The sequence below is a fragment of the Lactuca virosa genome, chromosome 4 (assembly GCF_052849685.1).
Source record: "Lactuca virosa cultivar CGN04683 chromosome 4, Lactuca_virosa_CGN04683_v6, whole genome shotgun sequence".
NCBI lineage: Eukaryota > Viridiplantae > Streptophyta > Magnoliopsida > Asterales > Asteraceae > Lactuca > Lactuca virosa.
The window spans coordinates 488,094,596-488,118,234 of record NC_136429.1 but is presented as its reverse complement, the minus strand read 5'-3'; the positions used below and the strand labels follow the sequence as shown (position 1 = coordinate 488,118,234).

General features: G+C 34.3%; 2 protein-coding genes across 10 annotated transcripts; one reads left to right on the top strand and one right to left on the bottom strand.

Annotated features, from left to right (window-relative positions):
* Positions 1 to 6,643: 6,643 nt before the first annotated feature.
* LOC145109267 (cyclin-dependent kinase C-2 C-like) lies at positions 6,644 to 10,331 on the top strand. Of its 2 annotated transcripts, none has more exons than XM_079046408.1 (8): positions 6,644 to 7,389; positions 7,577 to 7,861; positions 7,968 to 8,285; positions 8,670 to 8,897; positions 8,991 to 9,088; positions 9,164 to 9,605; positions 9,683 to 9,757; positions 10,025 to 10,331. In XM_079046408.1, exons 1-7 carry the CDS (start codon positions 6,991 to 6,993, stop codon positions 9,716 to 9,718), a joined length of 1,806 nt encoding a protein of 601 aa, XP_078902534.1. In that variant the 5' UTR covers positions 6,644 to 6,990; the 3' UTR covers positions 9,719 to 9,757; positions 10,025 to 10,331. The 2 variants fall into 2 exon arrangements, with proteins under 2 accessions (XP_078902534.1, XP_078902535.1); XM_079046409.1 differs by having other exon boundaries at positions 7,364 to 7,389; positions 7,561 to 7,861.
* LOC145109268 (uncharacterized) lies at positions 9,794 to 15,526 on the bottom strand. 8 transcript variants are annotated; one of them, XM_079046417.1, is made up of 10 exons: positions 15,104 to 15,526; positions 14,195 to 14,260; positions 13,239 to 13,572; positions 12,892 to 12,978; positions 11,373 to 11,780; positions 11,153 to 11,288; positions 10,900 to 11,062; positions 10,694 to 10,822; positions 10,292 to 10,609; positions 9,794 to 10,203 (listed from the first exon to the last, which is right to left on the bottom strand). In XM_079046417.1, the coding sequence occupies exons 3-10, from the start codon at positions 13,480 to 13,482 to the stop codon at positions 10,078 to 10,080; spliced, it is 1,611 nt and encodes a 536-aa protein (XP_078902543.1). In that variant the 5' UTR covers positions 13,483 to 13,572; positions 14,195 to 14,260; positions 15,104 to 15,526; the 3' UTR covers positions 9,794 to 10,077. The 8 variants fall into 8 exon arrangements, with proteins under 8 accessions (XP_078902543.1, XP_078902539.1, XP_078902536.1 ...); XM_079046413.1 differs by having other exon boundaries at positions 12,892 to 12,981; positions 13,239 to 13,589; positions 15,104 to 15,525; XM_079046410.1 differs by having other exon boundaries at positions 12,892 to 12,981; positions 15,104 to 15,525.
* Positions 15,527 to 23,639: the final 8,113 nt, after the last annotated feature.

The window sequence follows — 23,639 nt, the reverse complement described above, 5'->3', positions numbered from 1 at the left end:
TTAAGTAAGATCCTTCTAAAAAGTAATTGTAAAGATTCCAACTAATTTTGTTGTATGGAAGTTTTTATTAATTGCTTTTACTTTTCTTTTTTCTTGTTGATTCCATCTTCTTACAAGATTAGTGAGATTAACACGTTCGCTACCAGATTTCGTGACTTCCAAGCTGTGCCCGACAGAGATAAGTGGGTGTGTACAATATCTAGTGATGGGATCTTCCATGTTGATGTACTTAGAATCAAAATTGACCGGTGGAACATGCTATTGCTGGTGACTCCATTAAAATGGATCCATGAGATCCCACTGAAGGTGATTTGCTTTATGTGGAGGGCAAACCTAGATCGAATTCCAACTGCATGCGCTCTTCTCAAACGGGGTATTCAACTTGCATCTCCCTTATGTACCTATTGCGAGGCTGAAGATGAGGATACAACCCATGTGATCTTACGATGCCCAATGGCCGCAAAGGTCTGGGATTGGGTGTTCCGCTGGTGTGACCTTCCCAATGCACATTTCGAATCCATTGAGGAATTGTTGAAGTTTACAGCACAATGGGGAACATGTGCAAAGAAAAGAAAAAACCTAATTAGTATCTGTTACGGGACGACGTAACTTATTTGGAAAGCAAGGTGTGCCTGGGTTTTCAAAAAAACAAGAACTTCTCCTGCTAAAGTAGCTGATTTGGTGAAATCAACTGTGTTTTATGGATTAAATATAGGAGAGAGCATTGTAATTTTCAATGGATTGAATGGTGTGTCAATCCTTTTATCTGCATGTAATTTCTTTCCCTTTTTCTTGTACTCTTTTGCCCCTATTAGCATCTTGCTAGGTATGTGGTTTTTTTAATGATATTTGCCGGTTCCAAAAAAAAGAGTAAAGACTAATAAACATTCTTCTTAATTGGTAAAATTTTCCAAGAATTGATAAAACAAGGTCAAACTCAAGTTCCAACCAATCCATAATTTCAAGTGATTTGATAATCTATCATCTATCATAATAAATGGAAATGTTTTTTCGCCAAATGTCATGTTCTCTTTTAGTTTGATACATGTCATTTTGTAGGATTTTTTGGTTTTTTCTTTTCCACTTGGCGTTTTATTGTGCTTTTAGTTTTCTTAAATTTAAAAGTAAATTCCATATTTATGCGGGTTTATTTATGTTATGTAGAATCATTAAATTAAATTTCAATAACCATACAAAAAAAAACCCGTTGTACAACCACAAATTAGGCAATAATCAATTCTTCCATAATTTAATATTTACACATCACAATTTTCACTTATACAATAACTTCTTCAAAACAAAAATGTTATGGAATACAATTATAAACAACGGAAATAGTTTTCATAAGCTTTTATTTATTAGTATATATGTTGAAAAACTTGCTTTATTCATTATATCCGTAATATTTATGTAAAAATATTAGTTTAAAAAAAATACTTGATGCTTATAACTTTATATTCAACATTTTTTTAATAAATCCGTATAATACACGAGTCTCACACCTATTGTATAATAATTCCTTAAATAAAAGGAAATCACTAATACATAACAAGAATCAACAATATTCAGTTAAACAAAAAATATTCGAGAGTTACACACCATTTATCTAGAAAACCCAAATTTGGAAAAACCAAGGACATCGAAGACCCCCAAGAGGTCCACTAGTGATTATAATGTTCACAATGAAACAAATCTTTAACGCTAAAACACTCTCTTTCTTCGAACCAAAAAAGGTATTTGAACTTGTCAGGTGCGCCAAACTTTGCTCCATCTGTTGTTTCATCTTGGTCACATAAGGTTGAGACGGAACAACACACTTTATCAGGTTTGAAAATTAAGTTTTAAAATTCTAAGTATTGTAGACACTACCATTTTTTTAATCGAGATTATACTTACAACTTTTTTCATTACTTGGTCTTTTTGCTTTTTCAAACTGAGTTTGAGATCCTCGTTATCAAAATTATCAAATTATCTTTTTGAAAGTTATGTTGATTTATCTTATTTAGTTTATCGATTGAAATCGACCAAAGTATCTCTTAGTATCTTTTTCGTTATTATAGGTACAATCTTTCTCATAATATGAACCATTTTGGAAAATTAGTATTAAGATCAAAGTACTTAACAAAAATAATAATTATATAGGGATTCACAAGTGAGGTTCTTGGCTGGTTTTCTCAAATGGGTGAAACAAAGCAGTTGATGACAATGATTGCCATTTCGCAAGTGATTCTGATCAAGAAAATAGCATAGTTTGGAAGTAAAGTGTGCAAATTCTATGGCTTCATTGAAATTCGGTCTTGTGATTAAAGGGAAGTTCAATTTTTTTGTTCGCTCATTATAAATTGTTATGTTTTAGATTTGTTTGGTATGTGGAATCCCTATACAAATTAGTTTTATATAAATGTAGAGTTTCATGAAGCACACCAAGTGCTGATTAAAGTCCTCAAAGAACTAAATGTGTTTTTGGATGAAGAGCAGGGCTGATGAGTATTTTGTATACAACCATGTATTTTGGAAAATCCCAAGCCTAATTATAAAGAACGAATACCCCTTTTGTATCAAAAAAAAGTATATGGCTTTCCTATACCTCAAAGCACTATGATACTGATTTATTAGTGTAACATACACGTTTTGAAATCGTGTTATGTAATTTGAAAAGTTAATAATATTATGAAATATTATGTGAAATTGAGTGTTGAGTTCTAACAGATAGTTTTTACTAGAAATGAAGTAAAACTATGTTTAGAATCACTCACAAATTATTGGAAGTCTTATGAGATTCCAATTAAAAGTCAAATAGTGAAATTTAGCGAAAATATAAAATTTGAAATAAGTAAAATTTTATTATTGAAAGTTGTAGATAATCTCGTTAGAAACACGTAGGCGAAAACTCGTCGAAATCCGAGTTATAACGAAGAAGTTATGACCAATCGAAGATCCGCGATAAAACCGGCACGGTGCCAAATGACGTAAAAAGTGAGTTTTTGATAAGCTACTTTTTAGCCTTAGTGATCTAAATGACAGCCATAGTATTCGTTAAACCGAGAAGTTCGATAAAAAGAACGCCAAAATCTGACTTCGTATGAGGAAGTTATGATTTTTACAAGTTTCAGCTTTTACAAGTTTCAGCTTAACAGTAGACAGCTAAAAACTCGAATTTTAGATCGAGTGATTTTTAGCCGACACAAACTAAACGAGAATCGAAGGTCTCGCCATTAGCAGTACAACGCTAAAAAGTCTGACAAAAACGGACGTCAGATGAAGAAGTTATGAATTTTTAACGGATTTACCAGTCCCGGTCTGTTAAAAATAATAATATAAAAATAAAGTCAAAATTTTCCGACGAAGTCTAAACGAAAGTTGTAGAGCATAATTTTCTCTACGCGTGCATATAAAGAACGTCAAAAACGGAGCCCGTATGCAAAAGTTACGGATGTTAGAAGGTCGGGGCACAATTTTCGAGAAATCTCGCAAGGATAAGGCTGATTTCGGTGAGTCATCGCACCACGTGTCCGAGCCGAAGACCCAGCTGCTGACGCGTCGCCTTCTGATTCGTCCGAGCAACGGCTCAATCCTCGTGTCCGATCCATGACTCATCCTCGCATGAACAGTACCCGCGTGTCGCTTCCGGATTCGACCAACTTCGTGACCAGTAGCCTTCCGACGCGCCTCGCACACCCGTCCGAAGCGAGGCCTCGCAGCCTGCCACCTGCTTCGCTCTGCTGCTGCCGCGTGTCGCTGCTGCTGACTCCTCCCTTCTGATCGGCCGACCCTCGCCCTATAAATACAAAGCATGCGAGCCTTGCCGAGGAAAATGGAGAAATTGCCAAATTTTCACCCTTTCTCAATATTTTTGGTATTTTGGCTTTCCCCGAAGCCCCGAGATTAATTCCAAAGCCTGAAACGCGCCCCGAGATTCCCGAGAAGCCCGAAAAATTTATCTTTTCGGTTTCGAAGCTCTACCTTCGCAGAGCCCGGTTTTCAAGAAAACTCCCGGTTTTCAACGACGAAAGTCATATTTAGAGCTGAAGTGCTGCCCAAATTATTATTTTGACCCCCGGTTAATTCACGGTGAGTTTAATATGTAGAAACAATTGTATGTTATGTGTTATATGTGCTATGTGCTTTTCCATGTTATCCTCTCGAGTTGTTATATCCGCTATTTTTATAGCAAGGTTGTACCTCTGACTTGAAGTGTATGACATAGGCATCACTTGGGTATTGGTATGAACCGTTGACCATGAAGTGTATGACATAGGCATCACTTTGGCTTTGGTAGAATAATATTCCTGAGTATTTTCCCGTGTTATTTTTATTTCTGCTATTTATGATAGCAAAGCTATACCTTTGACCATGTGATCAGTTTAAGAACTCAGATTCACAGTGGTACTGGTATGTAGCCTCTGGCCATGTAGAGCATGTCCCCTAGTAAGTGAATGACTCTATTCTATGGCATTGGCAGAAGGTTAGACAGGGCGTGAAAACCTGAAATCTACCTTAATGTTAATCAGAAATTGTTTGTCTTCAGTGCCATTTGGGCCGAAGCGTTATTGATGTTTATCAAGTATGGAAATTGTTATGTCTCAATGATTGTATATCTTTGAATCAAATCAATAATTGTTAGGGAAAAACTTATCACATTATGCCTTTGTTGTTCCTTGCTCCTATTTGCTTCTGCCATATTGGTATATATATGGCATAACGTTATATTGTATCTATTATTGAACTCACTAAGCGTTATCGCTTACCCCTGCCAATATTTTAACATAATGCAGGCAATAAGCACCCATTATAGTTGGAAGACTTAGAATAGTTGTAATATTATTTTTTTGTATTTTGGTTTAGGTTTGTATAGATTTACAATATCCTGCGTAGTCATGTAAAATCTTAAAACATAGTCGGTTTGTATCCAATCTTTTGTAATGACTTTATCAATGTAAAAATATTATTTTATGAATATGCATGTAGCATGTTATGGAGTAACTATATTGTCAAGTATGAAAGTTTGGGTCTTTCAGAAATATGAAAGTATAGAAAGGGGTTCTTTCAATTAGATTTGCAGAAGTGATGAATATTCAATCAATAAATTGCCGTATAATATACTAGACCAATGAGGTAGGTTATTTGGATTGGAAATATAAAACCTTTTGACAAATAATGTGTATTCCGACAAAAAAAATCTGTCATACAAAAACACTTCATCTATAAGTAAAAATACGTATTTATATTAAATTATACATACCTCAGGGGGTGTTTGGTTAGCTTATTTAACTTTTTTTTAGCTTATTAACGGTTCCACACCGGTATAAGCTAAAACGGATGTTTGCATAGAAATAACTTATACCGGTGCCATACCAGTAATAAGTCAAAATCCATAAGTAAAACACCTCTAACTTATCAACTTATAAGCAATAAGCTATAAGTTGAAAAGTATTTATGATTTTGAGTAAACTACACGAATGGTCCCTATGGTTTCGGATAATTTGCGTGTTTGGTCTATAACTTATTTTTTTAACTCGAAAAGTCCCTATTGTTTGTTTTTGTTACGCGCTTGGTCGCAGTCTTACCTAAAAAGACTATTATTTAAATAGGGAAAAATGGTGGGGTAGGTAAGGTAAGGTAATGTGAGAGGTGGGGTTGGGGTGTGTTTATTTAAATAAATTAAAAAATCAAGGGCAAAATAGTCTTTTAGGTAAGACAGGGACCAAATGCATAACAAAAACAAACAGTAAAGATCTTCTGAGTTAAAAAAATAAGTTAGGGACCAAACACGCAAAATACCCTAAACTATAGGGATCATTTGTATAATTTACTCTATGATTTTTCATAAACTTAACCAAACACCCTCTAATAATAAAATATGTATAGAAAAATTTAATGATAAAATATTTAAAAAGAATTTAATGATAAAATGTGTACACCTTTAACACTAAAATCAATATTGTAATGAGAAGTGTTATCTTACATGATACAATCCAAGATGATGAGAGATAAATAGTGGTCTGGTTGCGATCTCACTAAAGGCCAAGGAGAGCAAAGAATGCCGATAATATTAATTATATATTATATACTAGGTTATAACTCGTGAAAACCACCGTTGTTATTTTTATAATTATTGTATGGACAAAAAATAAAATAAATTATAAACAAAAAAAAATAACATAACTTTGATTGTAAGAAAATTAAAAAAAAAATTCTTTTTAAAATAAAGATATATTATAAAAAAATAGAAATTATAAAAGAAAAATTAACAAAGTCTTATTAACAATAATTATCTATATTAAAGTGCATGTAAATTTGTAACATTAGAACTGATTTACTGAATTTTAGGACCTGATTATGAAATCAAATCGTATTGTGGTATTTAGATTTTGAATTTTGGAAGAAGTTTATTAGCATAAACGTGGCAGGTAAAGAACATGACACATAACGGTTTTAGATTAAAGCTATTTATTTATTAGAAATGAATTTTTTAATAAAATAAACTTTAATAGTCATACCAGTATAAAAACTATAGTTTGCTGCATGTACCGGTTTTTTTTTTCTACATTTCTTATAGACATTTAAAAAAAAAAAGATCCGTGACCAAACCCAGAAGGGCGTGCTACAATTTCAAGTAAAGCTGTTTGTTGAACTTAGCGGTTGGTCGATTCTCACTGTTCAACCACCTTTTCGGTCTCTCTCTCTCTCTCTAAGACTCTTCTGTTTCAGAGCACACCAAAATGAAGTAATCAATCAACATGGACCCACAAATGTCGCTCTCTTTTACTTTCCTTTTCTTCTTCTTCCCCCTCTCTCAATTTAAATTCATCTTCTCTCCGCATATCTCGCCAGATGCTAAAATCACTGTTTCAGGAATTGGATGACAGTGTCAATCATCAGGGTTTTGTTTTTTGTTTTTTAGGGTTTCTCTCTCAATTCTTCCCCAATTTCTCCGCCCTATTTCCCCTAAATGTATCAATTCCTTTGATGGATTTCGTGTGAATTGCAATGGGTTGCATCGGTTCCAAAAATGTGGTTAGGTCTTTCAGTTCTCCCTTACACGATTCACATTTTTCCACACATTTTTTGGGTTCTTCGTCTTCGAAGAATCACGATCATGATCATAATCGCGATCATCCAATTGAGCCATCGACGAAGATCAACAAGGGAACACGTAGACGATACCATGATAAGATCAGTAAGAACAAGGACAATCACGTTGTTATTAATGATCCATTATCCGAAACTTCAAATTCCGATTCGATTAATTTCAATTTTGGAAGATTAACTGAAGCAGAACACATCGCCGGCGCCGCTGGATGGCCCTCTTGGCTTAGTGCCGTCGCCGGTGAAGCCATTCACGGTTGGCTCCCTTTAAAATCCGATAGCTTCCAAAGATTCGAAAAGGTACACGATACTACAATTCAGTAACATAATCCCAATATTTCTTCCATTACTATCTTCTAGGTTACAAGGTATAAAGATTCACTTGAACAATATCTTGAAATCAAACCATGACTTCATTATACTACTTAAATCCTTTGTATCTTCTTCTTCAAATATGATTATGTCAACCAGATTTGTTTCCATTCAGATTGGACAAGGTACATACAGTTGTGTCTATAGAGCACGTCACATCGAGAGTGGCAAAATGGTTGCATTGAAGAAGGTGCGATTTGACATTTTACTTCCAGAGAGTATCAAGTTCATGGCTCGAGAGATCACAATCCTCCGTAAGCTCGACCACCCTAACATCATAAAACTCCAAGGGATAATCACATCCCGATTATCACGTAACATATACTTCGTCTTTGAATACATGGAACACGATCTTTCCGGTCTTCTATCATGTCCCGACATCAAGTTCAGTGATTCCCAGGTTTTGTAACACGTAATTCCATTCCAATTTCCAATTCCAATTCCATCGATACATTCTGATTCCGATTCCGATCCACAAACCATATGATGTTATTTTTGGTGCGCAGATTAAATGCTATATGAAACAACTATTGAACGGAATCGAGCATTGCCACTCACTTGGAGTACTACATCGAGATATAAAAACCGCGAATATTTTGGTGAATAATGAAGGGATTTTGAAGATTGCGGATTTTGGTCTTGCGAATTTTTATTGTCAAAGGAGTACCCAATCAATGACTAGTCATGTTGTGACTTTGTGGTATCGGCCTCCCGAACTTCTTTTAGGGTGCACAAAATATGGGACGTGTGTTGATCTTTGGAGCATCGGGTGTGTTTTTGTTGAACTTTTTCTTCGCAAACCGATCCTCAAGGCACGAACCGAGGTCGAATACAAAATCTATAATCTAATACTGTCTGACAAAAAAAATTGCAGTTTTTATCCTATTGACATCAGTCTATGTAACCGAAAAAAATTACAGTTTTTGTCTTATTAAAATCAGTACGTGACCCGGTCCTTGTATATGGATGGGGTCAGGGGGCACGGATAGTATAACCTAGGTCAAGTACATAAACTATAATTTATTCTGATTGACAGAAAAATTACAGTTTTTGTCTTATTAATATCAGTCCCAGTATATGGATGAGGCGGGGGCACAGATCTATTTGCCCTTTTTTTTAATAGGGAATTCCTTCTTATATATAGTTTTGGTTTCTTTCATTTAAATATTGGGGATTCATTGTTATTGTTACACGATGTTTTATTTTAGGTGGAACAATTGCACAAAATATTCAAGCTGTGTGGGACTCCTCCTGATGGGTATTGGAACAAGTCGAAGCTTCCTTTTGCAACGATGTTTAAACCTCATCGTAATTACGAAAGTACCCTTCGGGAAAGATGTAAAGAAGTCCCGAAAACTGCGATTGACCTTATCGAGACTTTACTTTCCGTAGAGCCTCACAGACGGGGGACAGCTAAATCTGCCCTAGAATCCGAGGTATGTTTCACTTTCGCAGCTTACGGAATCAATTCAATGACCAAAATCAAGACTTGAAGAAGTTTCTCATTTTTTTGATCTTAATTAAAACAGTATTTCAAAACGAAACCCTTTGCGTGTGATCTCGCTAGCTTGCCGAAGTATCCCCCGAACAAAGAAATCGATGCAAAAGTCCGTAAGGAAGCATGTAGGTTAGTAGGTTTCACTTTTCAGCTGTTTTCGGTGGCAATTTGGTAAAATAACGTTGATGAATTGAAAACTGTCAGAAAGAAGCCAGGTGGCATGCTTAGGGCATCTGGAGCAGCTTCAAGAAATCCAAGAATGGTGCGAACAAGTAGCCAAGAGCAAACTAGTTTCCGTAAAGTGGGTCCTACAAAGGTGAATCCAGATAGAAACAATGGCATCAATGGTGGATTCCGTGACACGGTATCGGAGTATTCACAAAATACAGAAAGGTCCGGTGAATCTGACATCATCCCGACACAACCCACACCTTCAAACGGTGGTTTCGTGTGGGCAACACGGCGGCAGAAGCAGAATCAGAAACAGAAACATCCGGCGACTGGCGGCACCACCCAACGTGGAGGCGCAATGGCGGTGTGTGTGATATATTCTTCTTCAGCCGATGGAGAATGTAGGAGCAGCAGGGGTTTTAGAAACCGAAGGGTTTGCAGTGGTTCTTTTGATATATCTCACAATTTACCAAATGTAAGTTAAAGTTGTGTTGTTAACTTTTAACTTTTATGATTTAATAATGATTTATTCCTATTTTTATTTTGTGACAGGCTTCGGTTCCCACGAACGAATCTGATAATGATTGACCAGGTTCAAGAAAGTCAAACGTTCATATTTTGATGGAGGTAAATACAAGAATACAAAAATAAAACAATTTGAAATGAAACTAAAACAATATAGTTTATAAAATGAAAATGATCCTGTATTTACAAAACCAATAACAATCGATACATCAATATGTACAACAACTTACATTACAATGACCCGTATCGTTTAACCACTCAAAATTGACATTGAAGAAACAATGAAATTTTTTTACTTTTTGTTACTTTTCTAACTCGGTTTAAGCAAAAATTCACCTTTTTTTTTTTATTTTTTTACTGGGATTGCAGCTGTACTTACAGTGGGCAGGAACATTTTACCAAGAAAAGAAGGACGAATGATTTCAAGAGGAATTGGAATTGTGATCATCTGCGACTAATGTGGGTATTTGACCTTGATTGACAAAGTCAATCTTGTTTAATCTCAAACAGCAAAGAATTTTCTCCGGTAATTCTTCTGGTTTTTGAGCCTGTATGTTTTTTTTAACAAGAAAAATATTAGGGAGGGAAAAAGTTGTAATAGTTTGAAAATACATCAACAATTCATGATTAGATTACCTGAATTGTTAAGCCGAGATTCATAATCCCGTGTTTTAGACGTTCACGAAATGCATCCAATCCTTTTCTTGCTATGTAACTAAATCGATGAATATCAAGGTCAATTTCAAAGTAATTTGATCCCTTAAAGAAGTTGTGTTGAGGGCGTGAGAGAACGGGTTTTTCATTGTAAGAGTGCAAAAGTTTCCTCTCAGTGCTACTTGAGACAAGGTCATCCGGGTTCACCACACCCACCATGATCTTCAATCGATCTCTGAAAGGCACTGTTGTTTCTTTTGTGAAACCCCGAATCTTTTCCATTTCATCATCCACTAAACTCTTTAAACGTACGTATCCAACTATTATTATCTCAAACTTAAACTTAAAATATATTTATATTTAAAATTTTAAATTTTAAATTACCTTAATGCTGTCCTGAAGCTGGGGAGGGATATCTTTCTCGTAGGTTTCAGAAAGCTTGAAATACAAAACAAGATTCAACCCCTCGCCATCACTGTCACTATGGAACATCTGAGCAGGATAACTAGGCAACTACATATGTAACAACATATTATTAACATAATATGTACATTTCGAGTACTTTAAAAAAAAAAAAAAAAAAGGGAAACCTGAATATTGACAATTAGGAGGGGGGGCAAATTGCCATCGCCTTGTAAGGAAGGAAGCTCGAGGTGTTTGGCAATGTGGTTGATTTTTTTCGGGGATACAAAAAGATCGACACCAAATGGAATGTAAGGGCTATAACTTGGAGCAGCTTTTTTCGATTTATCTCTGCGTTCCATTTATATTTAGGTTAAAATAATAAAATGTGATGAAATAATGAATTAAATCATTAATTAAAAAGTTTGAAAAATTACATACTTGAAATAATTTTCGCCTCTGAGAGTAATATTTGAGGGGTCAATAGCCGACCAACATCCTGCAAGCGGTTTTTCATCTGTACAACACGGAATCAAGAATCCAGCTCGGGGACGATAAAAGAACTTCTCTGTAGCACCTGGATTTTATTGAAACAACCCATAAAGTTGAAGGGCTAAATGTGAAAATAAATGAAGGAAAGTACAAAGTGTTGTAGACATACGGTGGGTTTGGTCGTCTCCATCGGTGGCTCGTTTTACAGCAAGCTTTATAACGGTGGGTTTTGTGGTATGATTTTGTGAGACGGAATTATGAGTGTTGGTGATTTGATCATGGAAACTAGCAGAAGGGAACAGGTGGGGTCCACTACCAGACATCATCAAGATATGGGATTGGGTTTTATCATCTTTATCACAACCATTATAGCTGCTATAACTACGTCCGAATTTGTTTGTAGGGCTTGAATCACCATGATTCCCTACTGAGTAGTATGATGAGTATGCATCTTCTAAATCTGTCGAGCACTTATCTTGCTTCAATGTCTTCTTTGTCATAATCTCATCGTCTACTTGGAAATAATCTTCATCCCCTTCCCCGTTTGGTTCATCATCATCACCATCACCATCATCGTCTTAGTTCAAACAATCAAGCAAACTGGGAATCAGTATGACATTTGTGAAATCAATCAATTATTATTGACTTTTTGAACCATCTTTTTTGGCTTCTTGTTGCCATAAACACTATCTTTTTCTTATTTTATGGCCCAAAAAATCATCTTTTTGCCAATGAGACCATGTTTTCGGCCTTTTTATTGTCAAGAAAACCATCTTTTTCGGCTTTTGTCGCCAAAAAGACCGGGCGTGTTTGGCAAAAGTAGCTGGAAGCGGGTAGCAGGGTAGCATGTAGCGGGTAGCTGTAGCTTTTATTTGTTATACGAGTGTTTGGCAAAAGCTAAAAGTTAGAAGCTCCCAAACGCTTCCAAAAGCTCCATACCAAACACGCCCAATGTTTTTAATTTTTCAATGCCAAAAGACCATCTTTTCGACTTTTAAAAGCCAAAAACACAATCTTTTTGACTTTTTAATTCCAAAAAGATCATTTTCTGGCTCTTTTTTACCAAAACACCATATTTTCAGCATTTTATTGTCAAGAAAACCATCTTTTCCACTTTTTGTTGCCAAAAATACTATCTTTTCGACTTTTTTATTGCCAAAAAGGCAATCTTTTGGCTTTCGACAAATATTGCCAAAGAACGATGGTCTTTTTGTTGCCTTTACATTTTCATGATATGTCCAAAATTGATCATTCTTGCAAACTCGAGGGGACTATTTCAATCCCTTTATGTGAAAATGGATCAATTTGTGTTACATATCTCGCAAACAAATAAAATTCATGGGTAAGACACTGACATCTCATATGAGATGACATGCAGTGTTCAAGTCTTAGGGGTTACAATTAGGAGTTGGCCAGCAGAGGGTATACAATATACATCGTCTAAAGGGTGAGCCCTCTCCCTCTACCCTTGCAAAATAATCAGGGAACCCATTTACTTAGGTTGTAAGTTATCCATGACATAATCATTTCTAAAGTTTTATTTAAAACCAAATCATTATCACAAAAAAAAAAAGTAAAAATATCGGCTGATCAACCCAACCTTTTTGACCTTTAATTTCTTTTTTTCCATTTTTCTAAGAACAGATAGAATGGTTGAATAAATTATTTATATGAAGTGAAGTAATTACCTCCATGCACGCTAGCAAAATCATCCTCAGATACCGCACCATCACCATCACCATCAATGCTGCTAATTGTATCAAAAAATGGGTCGTCTACTGTAAAAAGAAGCTTTAATAAAAAAACTAGAAATAAAAACATAGTTTCATTAATTTATTTATTATAACATCCCACTTTCACTTGTTATTACGAAATAGTACAATCGGTAGTATAACGCCTTAATAAAAAACTAAAAGTAGAACGCTTTAATTAAAAAAAAATTAAAGTGGGATGTTAATGTTATAATACATAAATAAATAAAAGTACATTGCTATTTCTTGCACAAGTTAAAAAGAAAAGAAGATTGTACCCTTACCATTAGCATTGGTGTGTGATTCGGTATGACTCGGTATAGAAGTACGAAAGGATGACACTGAGTCCCGAGAAACCGACATCCTATCAACATTATCAGTATCACCATCACCACCAATCGGAACCGAAATGGAATCAGTCTCTCCCTTCTTCTTTGTTTTGTCGTGCTTACGTGTCTTTCTACTTCGATGACGCCGTGATCTCCTCGGTTTGATTGTTTTCACGGGGCTCGAAGCACAACTACCCATTTTTTACGTATTTATAAAACAATTGCAATCCTTTGATCCCTCAAAAGCATCAAGAAACGTCTCCGGGTCCCCCAAAAGTTGATCCCAAAACTGATACGAGTTAAAAGCTGATAGTTGCTAGAATATTAACATTGACATAGGTAGGAGGTAGGCCCCACTTGTTACATAGACTCAGTGGCGGATCCATGACGGAAATTAAATGAGGTCCGTTTAATTACAAAAAAAAACATGAAAGTATAAAATTCTAAGATTTTGGATTTTTTTCGGCATAAGTGGGCACCAAAGATGGGAGGTTTTAGTAAAAGAGGAATTTTTTAAAGATATTTTTAGTAATATATGGGTGGGACCCACTTCCAAGTACGTAGTATATAACTAGACATGACGCAAGATTGTTGGCTTTAGTACACTTTTGGTGTGCATTGGACTGTGATTAAGAACTAGATTGATGTCCGTAGAACATGCAAATTTTTGGTACAAAAATAAATTGGGACCTATTTACTGTTAGATCTCTTATATGGTGCAAAAGACATTAATGTCCTCATTCATACCATTGAAAATATCCCCTACAAAATTTATCGAGTCTTGAGTAACAAAAGGGGCCATAGAGGAAACTTTTTTAGTACATTATGAAAAATATGGTGGTTTTGAAATATCAATTTCTACAACATTGGTATTACTTTATGTAAAATCCATTGGATATAAAAAAACATACCTTACCTTAGCAAGCTGCAAAAATATTCCAACAAAAGCCGATATCAGGATTCCTAACACAAGAATTCTGCGATAACATCAATCAGATAGTTCAAATTTCCAATGCTGAAAGAACTTTTTGACATAAATGAACCTCTTCAATGGAAATCAAATAACTAAAATGTATGATAAGATGAAAGCGTGATGAGTAAAATAAACCAAATGGTCCCTAACTAATGATTATTCTTTAGAAAAAAAAACAAAACTATATATAGTTTGCAAGAATGGATGATTTTCAACGCGTTGTGAGAGTATAAATGCAAAAATAACCATTCTCCTTGACAATTTTTTGCCCGAAATCTTTCATTTATATAAAGTACATTGTTCTTTTGTGTTTTATCGTTGTTCATGTTTTTATTGGCATAATATATAATGACAAAACTCAAAAAAAATGAGAAAGAAATAATTATTGCAATTCACGAGAATTAATTGCCAACCTCATGAAACCCAAAATACATAAAATAAAATTCAAGCCACAAATATCTCATACGTATAGACATACAAATAGATATTCCCAAAAGTACAATAATTTATGTCAATGCAACAGATAACATAATTTGAAAATTTGGAATCATGCAAAATTCACCAAAATGGGAACAAAAAGAAGAAATAAATACCCTTTCAAATGAATTTTCCCATAAAAACAAAAAAAAAATGGCTAAATTTATCAAATAAAAAAGAAGCATGAAAACAAAAAATTGGGGAAGATAATGCATATAATTTGGATTTAAAAACTTCTTTTTATTACATAATGAGATATATCGAACAATACAGACAATAAATTATACTCGTAGAGAGAGAATTGGGAAAATAATGCATCTAACATTACAAACAATGAATACGTATAGAGAGAGAAAGAAGAGAGAGAGACCTGTAATTAATGAAACTATCAAGAGGCTAATGAATTTACAATCTCCTATCTTTCTCTCTCTCACTCTCTCGCTCGATCACTCTGACGAATTGAAGGAAGCCACCATGGGAGGAGAGGGGAGGGGGAAAGCAGAAGGTGGGTCCGACTGTTGTCGGATCCGGGTTCAACAATCACAACCAAATCGATCTATTGATTCTCGTTGTTTCTCAAACCAATGCCAAGTTTCAGAAATTTTGAATTTATAAAGATAATCTCCGAGAAGCATTGTGTGTATGTGTCTCAGAGAGTCTTTCGATTTCAAACCCCTGTTTTTTCCTAAGATTACGATGGGATTGGGAGGAAGAAGAACACCCTCGCCCTCCATTTTCTTCGCTTCCCACATTTTCACACAATTGTGCTTCATTTTGTGCACATTCGTTGCTTATGAGTCCAAAAGAGGCTGACATTATTGGAATGGAGGGATTTATTAGATTTTTTCAAGGTGAATTCTAATAAATAGTAATATATTATTATTATTTTTTATTTCAAATTTTTGTAAATTATAATTTTTGTTACCTATAATAACAAAAATGATAGTGTCATTAGTAATTTATTTTTTTGATTAAAAACGATTTGTCAAGTATACGTTTAAAATCGAGTGTGAGTAATTTTCTATCGATTTTATTGGTTTTTTCGCTTAAATTTTGTATTTTATCCGTATGATTTGTTATAGATAAATTACACTTTGAATTCATCCATTAATAAACAAATAAATTAAAATCATCACACCCACATTTGATACTTAAGCTGTGTTGCATCAATCAAAGACACGATTGTTATAGGATATTGTCAAATGGATAACATATTGCCTTGAAAACGAGAAAATAAATTATTATCATAACGTTTCAATTCACGAAAATTGTATAATGCAAGCATTTTCACGACTCTTATAGCTTTTGGAGTAAGTTTCTATTTAAAAACAAAATCATAAAATAAATTGAAGATGCTCCCAAACTATAATTATGCATGGTAATACTTGTTGAATGAACACCTTTCTAGAAGTGTTGTATTAAGAGGATATTTGAGATTAGGGATGAGCATATGGACCGGGAACCGGCCGGAACCGGAACCGGCACCGTAACCGGAACCCGATGGAACCGGTCTGGCCGGGACCGGGACGTTATTTTTATGGATTTTTGGAACCGGAACCGTATGATGCTATTTTTCGAGGACCGGTTCCAGCATTTGAAGACACGACAAGAACCGGTAGGAACCGGGAACCGGTAGAACCGCCGGGCCGGTTCGGTTCTTGATTTTGGCCGAAGCCGGTTTCCGGGTCGGGTCCGGTTCAGGCCGTTCCGGCCGGTTCGGTCCTTTTGCTCATCCCTATTTGAGATTGCTTTTAAAATAACTTTTTGATTTTTAGCTTTTTGAAAAAGTTAAAAGATTCAAAAGATGTTTGAGAATTAAAAAAGAACTTTTAAAAATAACTTTTTGTCAAGAAGAAAAAGAAGGCTTTTCAAAAGTCATGAAATTATATCTGTGACAGCCCGAAATTTCCATTTGAACAAACTCTACCGTCTAGCACTTCAATTAAAAGTCAAATTCTTTTCTGCTAATTTTTAGCTCGGTTTAATGTCCGGTTGGGTATTTTTGATATTTATTTTCTTGAGAGAACAAATTAGAGGAAGTATACTTTAAGATATTGTGCAACATTTAAGTCACAAAACTCCAAGAGTTGGGAGTTTTCGGCCCAAAATAGTGTTAGGGCCGAAAACCCTAAAGGGTATATAAATGACACTTAGTCATTTTTAGTCATTTTTTTCCCATTTCCAAGTCAAGAACAATTCTCTCTCAAGTATCATTCGAATTTTGGTCAAGATCTTCAAGATTGTAAGTGTTTCCTTCCTTGTTTAGTTGATCTCTTCCAATATCTAGTGATCTTACATGATTTCATCCATGAAATCATTCCATTTTCTTAGATCTTCAAGTGTTCTTCATTTCACCAAGAACACCAAGAACACACATTAGTGTTTTGGGCCGAAAACACCCTTCTTTGCTTCCATATTGTAAGTATCTATCTCCTATACTTGTTATCTAGTAAGGATACTTGATTTAGGGCCTTGAAATCGTCTTTTATCCAAGAACAAAAGGTGTTTTCGGTCTAGTGCATCTCCTTAGACCGAAAACCCTTATAAAGGGTGCAAAATGACTTTAAGTCTTTCCTAATACTTAGTATTGAGTCTAGAACACTTAATTGATTGTTAAAAGCCCTTGGAAATCACCTTATGCATCAAAGACCATGGGTTTTCGGTCAAAACCATTTGGACCGAAAACCATATGGACCGAAAACCACAAGAACCGAAAACTCCAAGAAACATATCACTTGGACCGAAAACTCCCTTAAGTGGCTTTACAACCCTCTTATGCAATCCTAAGTGATTATAACACTACCATTTAAGGATTTCCTAGTCCTTAAGGTGTTATTTTTTTCCTGATTAGTTGAATAAACACTAATTGTATTCATATATGTGTCATTATATGTTAAATAGGATCCGTGTGTGTGCTCAAGTCTTCACTTGACACTTAGCATCCTATACCATCCGTTCTTCCAAACCACTCACTACAGGTGAGTTCATACCCCTTAATCAACCTTTTAAATGATTTTAAATACTTTTACAGGGGGGGGGGGAATACAAGTTGAACTATTATAGTTATTATATTAATCACATGTGATTAATAACTATCGAACATATGAATTTTCTTACTTTTCAAACTATGTTATCAATCAAACTACTTCAATCTGTTTTGCAAACTCTTTTACATGTTAAATACTTTTATTAAACTTATATTTTGTCAAATGCATACCTATATAGATATAGTTATATAAGTAGGATTGAAAGGACTTAGGACTGATAGCTCGCCTTGCTTCCTGTTCCTTGTTTGGTTGTGGACTTAGGGTATTGGTTATTTGTCCGAAGGTCGTTTGAATCTTAGTTATATATTATGTATATGTATATAGATATAAAAGTTCCTTCATTCAATTCGATACCTTTAGGTAGCAAAGGTATACAATCATGTTCATTTATACAAACAACATTGCTAGTAAACTATAATAGGTATAGTTTAGGAAGTTACTAATACTAATACAAGAACAATGAGACATACAATGAGTCAGTTCATACATGAGTCAATAACATACAGATAGAGAATACTATGATGAGAAACAAACAATAACATATAGATAGAACATACAATTATGAGAAACAGAGAGAACATACATACATACTAGACAGAGAGAGAGAACATACAATACAGTTAGTACACACAATACATATACAAGAACATTACAACAGTTATGTGAGCCACGTAACGGGGCATGACATCACCTGTCATGGCTCGTTTTGTATCCAGAGTCTCCTATAAGGAGAGCGTTGAATTTGTGTATAGATCTATACTGGATTGACTATCCTACACCTTGCTGTTCGCTACAGTGGGACTTGCAAGTCTACGGGTGCCAAATGTCATTTCTTCCGACATCTTTTATCGTCGTGTTTTTAGTCGGTAGTATGGTACAGGCATATCACATGTTACTTTAAATAACAATTGGTTTAAGGTAATTAGTACAACAGTAGTTACTTAATACAACACTACAGTACTTTATTATTTCCCCATTGCATTCACTTTGTGACCTTCACATAATGAACAGTAATGTGAAAGCTATATTTTTGGTTAATGATAGTCATATTTGGGAAAATACACACTTTTACAAGAAACAAACATATATTTCATTTGATGCCTTGGTAGAAGGCTACGTTTAGTAGAAAATATAGGATTTTCTAGGAGATACAAACATTTACAAACATTTACAAACTTATACATCAAGTACATACAAACACTTTCATACAAACAATGACACTAAAATACTTATGAACTCACCAGCTTTAAAGCTGATCAACTCTTTCAAAATAACTTGTATTCTCAGGTCATCAGTAAACAGGTACCGATGCCAGGTTTTGAGAAGATGGAGCTCGTTCAAGACTCATCTCTTATTTTTTATTTACATTTTTGGTGTCTTATAAACTTCAGAGAACACACTTGTATGAAATTATATTATTAATGCAATGGATGATGTTGTTGTTTGTTTACTACTATGCATTGTTGTGATATTGTACATGACGTCCTCCACCCCCGAATGATTCCGCCGTTCCGGTTTTGGGGTGTGACAATATATTTTTGTGGCTTTTGGCTTTTCAAAAGTCATGAAATTGTATCTTTTTGTGGCTGTTGTATATATATATATATATATATATATATATATATATATATATATATTAAAATTTTTAATTGAAAATTTTCGAAAAAAAAAATTTCAAATATTATTTTCGTCATTTATATTTTCCAAATATAAATACCAAAAAACATTAAAAAAAACATTTTTTTTACATATTCTAGTAGAATATTATATATATCTGAAAAATCTAGTAGAATATTTTAACATTTTAAAAACTACATTATAATATTTACAGTGTAATATTTAATTAGAATATTTTCACGTATTTTTCAAAAAAAAAAAAACGGTTAACTTTTTTATTTTTTTTAGGTAATTAAAGTGACGAAAATAATAATTAAAAAAAGAATTTTCGGATTTTTTTCTTTTATTTTGCATTTTAAAATTATTTTTAGATTTGATACGGTCTTACAAAATTAGCATGGTCTCAAATGAACCTGAATATATATATATATATATATATATATATATATATATATATATATATATTATTTTGTTATTGTATGCATAAATGTGGGCCAATCATTTTACTTATTTTAAGAAAGTGATTAATACATATTATTGAATTAAATATAATTGAAAAATACTATCTAATTTAACTAGAAGGGTATTTTAGTCAATTAATATAGATTTAATAAAGGAAATTTGCATATTTTAAGGGATCATAGATTCTATTAATTTTAAAAATCTGATTTTACGAATTATAAGGTTTTTAATTCGGACATTCTGACAAAATATGTTTGAGTATGTTCAAAAATAAAAATATTCTTGAACCATAAAATAATAAAAATATTCTTGAACATATTTTTTGATCATGACTTTAAAATTTTCTTGTAGAATAACAAAATTCTCGAACCATCAATTGAAGAATTAAAACAAAAATTACATTAATTCTTATAGAATACATGTAACAATTGCTAAGAATTACATTTATTGTTAAAGAATAAAACTAAAAAACTTTCAAATCTGAAAAAAAAAACATCAAAATCTACCAAAGACACTAATACATTCTAAAAGAATAATGTTGCTAAGAGGCGTCGTTCAAATTTCGTGGTCCGTTGTTCAAACATCAGCTTCTGTGGAAACTAATCCAATGAATAAATTAATGAGAAAATATGCATATTCCATTCCAACATAATTGGAATTCGTGATTCCATTTTGATAGAATTGGAATTCATTACCAATAATTATATTAATTCGAGCATTCTAACAGAATATGTTCATGATTATCATAAAAAACATTATTTTCTAATAGAATACTATAAGCGAATATTATCAAAATTAGTAATTTGGTATTCTCTTTATTAAAAAAAAAGATGAATAACACAAACACATAATTCAAAACAAATTGATATTAAGGTTCAATATCTAATACCTAATTGATAGAACTCATAATTACATTTGGCTTAAGATTAACAAAATTCATAAATTATTTGAGAAGCATCAAACGTTCTTACATTGTTGGAGTTGATGAGGGTGTTAAAAACACCACTTGTAGGCTATTGGCTTCTATTGTTCGAAAAAACTGATAAGAGATATGCAGCAAAAAAATAACAACAATAACAGTGAAAATAAAGGCTGCAACTCCGAATTTCCGATTAGAACTCGTGGACGATCAGTGAAAAAAGTAGCCTATAGTTATCTTGTGAAAACCAAAAGAAAAGGAATAACAATGATAAAATAAAACTTACAGATTGCAACTTCTTTCAATATTAAATATCATCTAGTCCCTAAGATTTACATGTGTATTTTTTGAACACTAAGGACTAGATGCGATTTTCTTTTTGTGAAATTGTAAAAAGAAAATTCTAATATGCCCAAAGCTCAGAATTGGCAGAACCAAATGGTGATTGAGTAGCATATTGATCAACTAAAAACATATATTTTTTAATAAAGAAAAAGAAAGAGGGTCTCAAAGTGCAAGGGAATGAACTTTGGGACGTTTACTGTGACTATCACGATCAAGACCATCTCTTTCCTCCGTCATCTTCTTTCAATCATCTTCAGATCGATCTAAAGGAATCAAATCACAGATATCTCTTTCTGCTTTCTCGATTTTTCCCTAATTAACTTTTTTGTATTGAAACAGGCCATCCCAGATTCAGTTGCAGGACTCACGAATCTCGAGGCACTTGATGTTTCTGCTAATCTATTTGAAACACTACCAGATCCCATCAGATCGCTAAAGAAGTTGTAGATCCTAAATGTATCGAGGAACAAGCTTACTTCGTGATGGACTTTGTAAATACAGGTAATTAAATAACCTAATTTAATTTTTGTTCTTCCCTCCCAGATTCAAATGCAGGACTCACGAATTTTGTATCTCCCCGCCAACATCGGGTATGAACTGGTGAATCTAAAAAAGCTTATGATGCCTTTGAACAAGTTGAGCACCCTTCCGATTAGAACTCGTGGACGGGGGTTTCAGAACACGATCTGAAAGCGTCGATACCCTCTAGGATGCTAGGGCTTTACCGGGTGGGAGATTGACGAAGACACGCTTATTTATTTAGGTTAAAAGTCAATACCATGATTATAGGGATTATTTTTGGAACTTACTAAACAAATTACTAAAATACCCTTATTTACTTATTTACTTATTTAATTTTTTATTTAAATTTGATTGACCCACATTTCTGCATACAATAACACAATAATTACTTTAAATACAATATATATATATATATATATATATATATATATATATATATATATATATATATATATATATATATATATATAAGTAGGTTCATGCAAAAATACAAGTAATTTGCGAAAAGATGAGAACCATTCAGGAATTGACAAATGTAATTAAGAGTTTAATTATTTTTTCATAATTTATACTCTTTTAAATTGACAGGGAAGGATAGTTTGGTAATTAAATAATCGGAGTCATTTTAGGCGGTTATAACCCATTACTCATGGAAAGAACCGCCAGCCCCCGTTGCCCTCATCCGCCTCTATCTATCGTCGGAATGCACCTCTCTCTTTATGTTACCACCTTCGGAAAGATTGTAAGGATAAGCATCGCTTTAAGGAATCGGGGTCAGACCAATAATGCCGACCCTAATGATCTAATCTCCACTACCCTCTCATGCTCTCTACCGCCACATATGTATTCCCATCGACTTCTACTGAATGCTCAACGCGGAGTCTCACTTCCTCGGAGACAGAATTAGAAGATGTTATGAAGCTAGGTCTTTGAAACCACATCAGTATGAATATAATGACGACGCATTAATTACTCGGAAGCATGTTCTTCAAGCAGCTTGTGAAATCCCTCTTTTAGTATTATATGTAACAATCGGATTTCCAAGGACATGTTTGTGTATGTCAATCTTGAGATTTGAGGAGGGACTCGACGAGTTGAGAGACCAACTCGCCGAGTCGAGTCGAGATTGCCGCGTGGATTTAATGAGCGGACTCGACGAGTCCGAGGATGGACTCGCCGAGTAGGTACTGGGCAGAGAAAACCCTAAGTTCCAGGGTTGGAGCCTATTTAAAGGAACTTATGACCTTGGGTGCGCCTCATATCTCCTGTGAGAAACCCTAAATCGCCATTGGAGCCAAGGAAGAGTTCATGTGATGAAATCAAGTAATTTTGGTGTGGTTTTTCAAATGAAGTGAAGGGATCTAGCTTGAAGGACCAAAGGAGGTTGTTATTTTGAGACATCTAAGCAAGGATCTCCATTTTGAGGTAGTATTTCACCCCTTCCTTCTGTTTTTGTGTAAAATCCTTGAATCTAGGGTTTTCTTTACCCTTTCATAGATAGTATATGATGCATATGAGGTCCCAATGTGGAATAAGCTTTAGATCTGGACCTTAAGAGGTCCAGAGAGTCCCAATCTTCCAGCTTTATGCAGTCCCTTTGGGGTTATGGATCTAGGTTGCCATTTTAGGAGCTATTTCTTCATATAAGGGCATAAGAGGGTTGCATGAGCTTAAAGATTGAACCTTTACGTGATTATTGGGTGTAAGAAGGTCAGATCTATAAGTTAGAGAAACAGATCTGACCTTAGAAGGTCTTTTGAGTGTTGCCATGGAGGGAACTCACCGAGTCCATATGGGGACTCGACGAGTCGAGTCGGGTTGCCCCGCGATTCGTGACCAGTGGTAACCCGTCGAGTGAAAGGTTAACTCGACGAGTCGAGTGAGGCTTTTTGAGGATTCAGAGGACACGCATGGACTCGCCGAGTCACTCGAGTGCATTCGACGAGTCTGGTCAAAGTTTGACCGTTGACTAGAGTTGACTTCAGTTGACCTTG